An 8,928-nucleotide genomic window follows, 5' to 3' on the forward strand; every position below is an offset into this window, starting at 1 on the left:
TTTTGAGTAATGAACCAGGCTGGGAGTTTTTAAAGGCCTCAGGAATCTTTTTCAGGTGTTTAGAGTTACTTTGTTGATTCAGATGATTATTTTTATTGCTCGTTCAGAGAATCTTTTCATAATATTCTAATTTTTTGAGACAGGGATTTTGGGTTTTTAAGAGCTGTTTGCCAAAATCATCAAAATTAAAACAATAAAAGACCTGAAATATTTCAGTTGGTGTGCAATGAATCTAAAATATATGACAATTTAATTTTTATCATGACATTATGGAAAATAATGAACTTTATCACAATATTCTAATTTTATGACCAGCACCTGTATTCCTTTGCTATGCCAAATTTTGACTCCAGAGAGAGGATTTGATGTTGTAGGGGCCCAGATAAGTGGTTGTTTAACAACTGCAGTAAGACCAAATGGAGATAATTTGATCATAGGATTCTTCATGTGACCATCACAATTAGGAAAAACTGAGCATGTCATGAAATATAGGTTAGCAGTGGAGCTCTGTAGCAGACCAAAGTGGATCTGTATGCTTCTTACATTCAAAGCCACATAAATATTTTCTGAATGTTCGCTGCCCAATAATATAAAAATTTAGGTAAGGCTGAGTTTCCATCTATAGAAATATGCACATCTTTTTCCCCTTGTCACATTTCTGTCTGTTTCAGAAGTGAATTGCTCTTTGTGTTGGACTATCTGATAAATTCCTGGAGGGAGCAGTTGTAATGTGATAAAAATATAAAAGAGATGAAGGGGTGTGATAATTTTTACATGTATTCATGTAATTTCTCTGTGTGAAAATACACAGCAGTTTTTATTTTATTTTCTTGCCTCCACCCATCTCAAGCCCACTTCCTCTTTGTATTTTATCCTCTTTAACAAGGTCAGATCTCCCTCCATTGCCCATTGTTGCGTTATGAAAGAGTAATTGTTCACAGCCTCAGTGTTTACCCACTTAAAGTTCTGGTTGTCATGGTGGGTTTGATACTCTTTGCCCACATGCAGAAACACCCGCGAAGAGACTAGTGAAAAGTCCAAAGGTTTATTAAACACAAAACTCAGTTAAACAGATTTGTCAGGTCCTCCTCCACGACAAAGGGATCCGGGTGCTACCGCTCACTGTATGAGAAAGAGATGATGAGTCTTGGGTGATGACAGGTGTACGGCTCAGGGAAAATGAATCAGGTGATCTTACTTTAGGTGGTGTAGATTTGGATAGGAGAGGGCAAAGTCAGGCATCAGGTGGTGGGTATTCTGAGAGTGTGGGAGGGCGGAACAGGTAATTCCAGACAGTACAGATATCCTGGAGGTGGGAAACTCGAGATCTCCTGGAAAGCTCTGAAGGCGTCCTGGAAAAAGGATCACAGGGATAAGTTAGGTCGCTAGATTACTCGAAGGAACAACTATTGAAACTCAGCGTGACTTCTGAGGGCTCGGTGTACCAGTCAAGGCAAACACTCTGGCGAAGACGTGCTGGCAGCCAGCTGCTTATATACACCTCCAGGAGAAGGCAATTCCCTACAGGTGCGTCTGATTAGGGCCTGCCGGCATGCCTCCAGAAACCTGCTGTCATCTGGCGCCCTCTGGTGGATGATCTGTAAAGGAAAATGGCAGACCCACAAGTCTGACAACACTGGTGCTGTCAGACTTTGGAAGAGAAAGCAAAAACAAAAGCAGCAGTTAGAAAATAAAAGCCTTTACCTGTTTCTGTCATCATTGGCAGCATCATGCAGTTATAACATTAGAATGAAATGTATTCTGAAAACTTAATAAATATTAAATTAGATCTGATGAGATTTTATCATCTCTATAAAAATGCACTCTAACTTTGCTGCTCTGTATTCTTTAAATAGCCCTAAACCCAAAAAATCCCTTTTATATGTTCATATGCACTAATTTATTACGCACGCACGCACACACGCACACACATGCATTTTTGCGTGGCTATCTTTGTGGGGACTTTCCATTGACTTCCATTCATTTCTACAGCCTAAACCTTACCTTTACCCTTTTCCTAACCCTAACCAAAACTCAATTCACACCTTAGTCCTAACTCTAACCCCTGACCAAAAACAGGGTTTCCCCTTGTGGGGACCAGGCTTTGGTCCCCACAAGGAGCAATTGGTTCCCACAATGTAATATGTGTCAGGAAAATCGTCCCCACAAGGTATTACAAACAAACAAACGCACACACACACACGCATATATATATATATATATATATATATATATATATATATATATATATATATATATATATATATATATATATATATATATATATATATATATATAATATAGTACAATAATAGTTAAAAACTGCAGCATGAAGGCAGTGGATGTTCCAACTAAAGCAGAAAGTTTGCTGTCACTCAAATCTACATGATGTGAGTGTTTTTCTGTTCTATGTCAGACACAAGGCGTGGCACGGCGCTGATCCACCATGCTACAGATGACCTGTCAGGAGAACTGTCCCTCCTCTGTCTTGATGTATGTCCAGGTCTGCCAGGGCTGCTGATGATTCCAGTTTTCCAGAAAGATTGGTTAGCTTTTTCTCATCTGAAATGAGGGAGGTGTTAATTTTCTGTGATTTGTGTTCAGGGGTCATCCGTGTCATGGTGATAAATTACTTCAATGTGTCATTTGGAGTTTTTATGTTATTTGTTGCTGTTTTTAATGACTTTATTCAAGTTAAGTTTGGTGAGATTACAGTTGGGGTTGTAGAACCAAACGGTCATGGTATGTACAGTTAAGTTCATAATTATTATGGCAGATTTGAGTTTCAAATAATCTTGATTAACATGTTCCCTCTAAATTAAAAATAATAATAAAGGAGTTGTGTTCTAAATTTCAGGGACATGATCCAACCTTGTAGCACAGTCATGTAAATCATGTACATTTTTTGGCACACCAGAATGGTTGCCACGAGAGATTAAAGGATTTTTCAAACAGGCGTAAAAGAATAAAAGCAACGCTCATTTTTTGGATGAGGGAATAACACTACAACATGACATAAAGCTCAACAATGTTGATATTACATGAATGCCCTTTAATAATTTTGAGTGGCCCAGCCAGAGCTCTGACTTGAATCTGATAGAGAATCTTTGGAGAGAGCAAAAGAAGGCCTTTCAACCCTGAAGACATGGAGCTCATCACCACTGCCTAATTAGAGAGGTATCAATACAGTTTGACAGCCCTTTTTTGCTGGTCCCCAAACACAACCACTGTTTCTATACATAGAAACAGTAGTTTTTACTGTTGCTCTTCTTACTTTGTTTTATGTTTTGAGTGAAACAGTCTCATTTCCTGTCAGAACCAAACTTTTTGGCTCTACTGTTGACAGATCAGTCTGCCAGCGATAGGAGTCATTTGAGTCTTAAATGTAGAAGAAAACTCGCTTGATGTGATCTGCATCAGATTCTGCTGATCAACTTATTTACCAGGTCATTCAGTCACTGAAAGATCCTCTAGAGTCTCTGCTCCCTCTGTACTGCTCCCGTCTTTGCCTTCGATCATATAACTGTGTCACACTTGTTCCACAGTCGCCTCTCACTGTTATGGGTCTATTACTGCCTCCAGGGTGGATCAGAGGTGTAGTACTGGAGGAAGTATTTATTCACTCCCATTCCTTGTTGAGACCTTTCAGCTGATTGTGATGCGTAAAGAGCATGTAGATCATGGACTAAAAGTATGATCTAAAAAGAACTATGTGTAGATTTGCATCAGTCAGAAAACTGACTGATTTCCCCCTTAAAGCATCCATTTCTCTTTGTGTTCTTTGTCCCCTCTGTCTCTAACAAATCCTCTTTTACCTCCTGTTAAACCTGAACCTGGATGATTACTGTAGACTTGCTTAATTTGTTTTGGTGCTTTGACTCTAAAATAGCTGCTCATTCTCTCTCCTTTTTTCTGCTTTTGTTCCTTGCTTGCAACCGCAAGCAAGGAACAAAATATATTTGAAGCAAACTGACCTCTCTGGATAGCAGTCGAGCTTCACTGTATTTGGAATTTATTTTTTAAATTCTCTCTGCTGCCTGTGATGACTTCTCCTACCTGTCTTCCTCTTAGGTTTCTTCTCCTTACTTAAGTCTGAGTTATAATTCCTAAGCACAACCACTAATAACTGAATGTGACCCCGTATATTTCTCATGTTTCATCATTTTGCTCACTATGAAGCTGAACTGACTGTTTTTATCCCTGTTTTCCCAGATATCTTCAGTGATCTGTGTACAGCAGCACTCTCTGAGTCTGAAGAAAACAGTGTCAGTACTTGGGAAGATGTGTCTCAGGACTGCAAGTAAATACCAGTGGACTGTTGTAATCCATTTGACTTTGATCTCAGACATTGATCAGCTTAATAACTGCAGTCTTCAACATGTAATTTAAAAGGATTATAACTACTTGTATTTCTTTTTAATGGACTACAGATATGCCTTGCTCTTAGTGTTGTATTTTTTTTTCTTTGATTCACTGATGTGAAACTCCTGCAGGAATAAGCTGGAACTTTCTCGAGTGTCACTATTAGAAAGCCTTCTGTATTTTTAAAATCATTTCTACTAGGGATGCGCAATATATCAGCACTAACATCAGTATCGATTGATTAGTAACTTTTTTAATACATCGATTTGATAAATCAAACTGGGCCAATATTAACAACTGATATTTTTTTCTATCTTGTTGCCATTTGTTTTTGGACGGGAGAGAAGGAGGTTGGTCGTGTGGTATTTGTTTGGTCAAACCTCAAACAGAGAAGTACTGGGAAAGTCAAACATATATAATATTGGTTATTAGCCATAACAGCAATATTAGTATAGCTATTAATATTGGCCCAAATGATCATATTGTTGCATCCCTAATTTTTACTCCCACTGACTGGAGCAGCTATATACAGTAAACACATCCCATAACTTCAGAATTACAGTCTCTTCAGAAACTATTCAGAGCCATTCACATATTGCACTTTTTAAAATTATTTTCAATTCCGTTAAAAATGCTGCTGGTAAAATGCGCTAAATATGTGAAAAGATTAAATTGGTAAATGCTTGATATTCTTTATTGTATTCTGAGCCTCAGAGTATTTAGTGTTTTAGTTTAATTACATCAAAACGTTTGCCACACTGGTCAAAATTATGAAGTGAAAAGGAATTTTGGATCCTGTTAAGGAAGAATATCTAAATTAGTTAACTTTGGAAAAAGTTTGGCTCTCTCTCTCTTCCTCTTAGATCCCAGGTCCTCCTGGCGAGCCACGTGTGGCCACAAGGAAAACAACAATACGTGTTGACGTCACAGAATTACAGAGTTTAATCCAGTAGGAAACAACATATGAATTAACAACAAAACTGCAGAACAACAGAGACATACATTCACTACCTGAGACAAAAAAGGTAGAAAAAGAAAGGCAAAGATGCGTCTTTGGAGAGAGCTGGTGCAAAAAGGCAAAATAGTGGCAGCTATCTGAATTATTACTCCTGGGCACGAACTTTTATAATGTAGGCGTGTTTTTCCTCTTTAATATATTCAAATAAGGCGTACCTCTGCTTGACCAACTGGAAGCTATCTTGGACACTCAGAAAAACTTAGAACTCCCCCTAATTTACGGCAAAGATCAAAGGCCATTTGCTCTTTTTTTTTAACAAAAAGAGCGGAGAGCTTGTCCTGGCCTCCTGCAGTTCTAAGGCCATCTGGGCCAAGAAAAACATAAGAAAAGTATTTCACAGATAGCTGTGAAATCTGGAGTCTCTACCGCTATCTTTCCTTACATAGATTCTCAGGAACAAACTTAAATTCAGTAATTTGGTTCAGGGAAAGGTTATCTTGACAAACCCAGTTTTGCTCTTCTGCACTCAGCACCCCAAAAGATTGTGTCCTGCCTTAAACCAAAAATAACACATAAAATCAACCGAACAGAATGAGGTACAATTCCTTTTTCTAACCTATGAAACATAATATTCAATCCTAAGTATACAAGTTAACACAATCATTTTCCAAAACCCCATTTAGCATAAATCCTGAGTAATTTTCTAAAACAAAACAAAACATTTTCATTCAAATAATTTCCATTTGATTCTGATATTGTCACAGATAGTACAATTTGCAAATACATTCATCATTTACTAGATTAGTAATTCTAAAATTAGATAATACAATTTTCATTAAAAAGACATGCTATTAGTAACTAAGAAAAATGTCTTAGAAATTAAATGTTAGTGGTTTTAACATTCTATGTTGTATTCAGTTTTACACCATCCCAGATGTTAGTTCTGGAAGACTTTTGATCTTCCGTGAACCGAGCAAACTTCTCTCTCCCAGGCTCAAGTGATACTGCCCTCCTGGAGATGCTAATTTTATGGCCTCCTGTCTTCTCTGATAACACAACAGGAGCCTCAGTGAGAGTTCCCTTTTGATCTGTATTTTCCTTCTTGTACTTTGATTACTTACCCATCAATAGTTTAGTTTTTAAATCATTAACACAAACCTGTTCAGAATTAAGAAATTTGTTCAAAATGAGAATGTTCAATATACCTTTTACACATGCCGTAAGATTAACCGTGTTAAACACTAAAAATAATCATTTTTTCTGAACAATCCCCAAAAATTAAAAAAATCCAGAAATGTGACTTTTATTTTTACCCAACCAGCAAACTAAAAATGTAATGTTTTAATGAATTGAATAAAGTTGTTAAAAATTTTGTAAGAAAATGTATCTATAAATCAGTGTAAATCTGAGACATAAATGGGGTTCTTGCTCCACTGATCTGCCTGACTCACTCTCTGCATTATCTGGGAATGGGACCAGAACAACAACAAAAAAAAACCACAAAATGTCTCCTTTGTGGCTGCATTGCCTCATTATACAGTACACATGTGAAAACAAAACTCTTAATATCATGATTTCAGTTTCTCTGTGACTTGTTAGGTGAAGATTATTGTGATTACATTCAGTTTGAAACAACTTGAGATCTGAATATTTCCTGAGGAGACTGTTCTGACTTGCCTTCTTTCACATCTGTAAGAAATTAATAGCTGCAGAATTACTGCAAAATCCCTACATTACTGTAACAGTAAATATCTTTACTTTGTTTTACATAAGTGGAAATCCTGAAAAAACATGTTGGTGATACAAAATTACAACTAATGATTTTTATGTCACTCAGGAGAATAATGGCAATTTTTGCACAGTTAGTTTGTTGGGGCTTGTTTACTGTGTTTTAGTTGACTAAAACTGTATGCTATGTATGCTATGTTTTTCGTTTGAGCAGACAGCTTCATGAAGGTGGGTTCTGCTCCATCCAGAGCTAACTCATATGAGCCTAAAATTGGAACAAGGCCATGATGTCAATAGCACAGTATGCAGAGTCACATGCAGCCGTGATTAAATGACCATCTTGGGCTTGGACTGATTGGTGCAACATGAACACATTTCCTCTATCAGGGGTTTTTGCATCTTGGAAAGTCTAATTCACAACAAATTCCTTTTATCAGCTAATGATAGTTAAATCACTTCCTGGCAGAAAAAACAATCAGATCTGATGTGTTTTCCATTTTCTTCTTTGTACATCATCATGGAAAGTATGAGGAAGAAACCAGATGGCTTTTGAAGGAAATGATCATTTCTGTGTTCAGAAACCGATTTGTCTCTGCGACATGTTATGCTTCATGGCCCAGAGAAAAACTCACACTCATTTCTACATAATGAGACTCTGTTAAGAACGTTTCATACTTTGAGTTGCTGTTTTCGACCTTGCACTTGCAGACAGGACACACTCAAATATTGTTTCTAATATTTGTTCTTGGCCTGCACAGTGACAGGAAAATGAATGCTAAGTGGTTATATTCAGAAACCTGTTTGACACAGTTTCTTATGTCTAATTAACTTGTTCTGATACATTTCTGTTTGTTACATTTCACAGTCAGGGTCAGCAGCAGAAGGACTTGTTTATTCAGCTCACTATCACATACTGTTTAAATTTACATCACAATATTTTTAAGACCAAGAGTGAAAGCTAAAAATTTCGCTACAGTAGTTGCATTCCAGAAGTTAGTGCTGGTCCTCAATCTGTAACCTATTATCCTAACTATAATCTAAAGTACACTGAATAAAAAGTTCAGACTATTAAGCAATATGCTCTAAACACTGTTGGAGAACTACTCTTCAGTAAGCAGCAAATAAAATATTTGCCTTCAACTAACATTGAATCTTTTTTATCTTTTACTGCTGTGTCTTGTTCCCCTCTGTAGAACATGCATCTTTGAACATTTGTATTTGATGACATTACTTTGAGAACACTGACATATAGCTTCCCTGTTTCACTCCCAGAAGGATTATATCTTTTTTAAATTACCCTGTCTACAAGCTGTAATGTGTTTGAAATTAAAGAATACACCAGAGTTTATCACAGGTTGTCAGATAACTGGACACGTACCAGAGGGAAAGATATTACTGTGTTACAGTGTAACATACATAACAGTGAGCCCCTTAATGAGTATATTAATGAATGATTTGTTTACAAGAAATGATCCATGAGTGTAATTTGTATTTTGTTTGACCAGAATTAACTGGAAAATGCTGTATCTTTCTTTAGGAAATAATTCTGTTATACTGCATCATGGACAATGCTAGAATCTTTTCAACTCTAGAATGTATCATGTCTATATACATCTGTTATTATGTTGTACATATTGCTCATTATGATGAAATACCTTTACAACATGAAAATTCTTGCCTTGTTTCTTTTGGACTTCTCTTTTTTCCTCTATTCTATAAAATGGCTGGTGAAAACGAGACACAAAATCCAAAACAAAAAGAAAAGAACTGCAATCACAGAATACAGGAGCAAAAACCTAGAATCAACAAAACAAATGCAAACAAAAATTGCTGTAACCACTGGAAATGGAAGCAAAATGAAAATGGTGCAAATAGCAAGT

General features: G+C 36.7%; 1 protein-coding gene across 1 annotated transcript in view; it reads left to right on the forward strand.

Moving 5' to 3' along the window:
• Positions 1-8,719, forward strand: part of LOC106929465 (guanine nucleotide exchange factor DBS-like) — a 90,369-nt gene extending 81,650 nt beyond the window's left edge. The window contains exon 15 of the mRNA XM_088005102.1: positions 4,213-8,719. Coding sequence (XP_087861228.1) covers position 4,213 — 1 coding nt within the window. The 3' untranslated portion in view covers positions 4,214-8,719. The remainder of the gene's footprint in view (positions 1-4,212) is intronic.
• Positions 8,720-8,928: the final 209 nt, after the last annotated feature.

This window comes from Poecilia mexicana, unplaced genomic scaffold (genome assembly GCF_051168715.1).
Source record: "Poecilia mexicana isolate PSO_F unplaced genomic scaffold, ASM5116871v1 scaffold_4, whole genome shotgun sequence".
Lineage (NCBI taxonomy): Eukaryota > Metazoa > Chordata > Actinopteri > Cyprinodontiformes > Poeciliidae > Poecilia > Poecilia mexicana.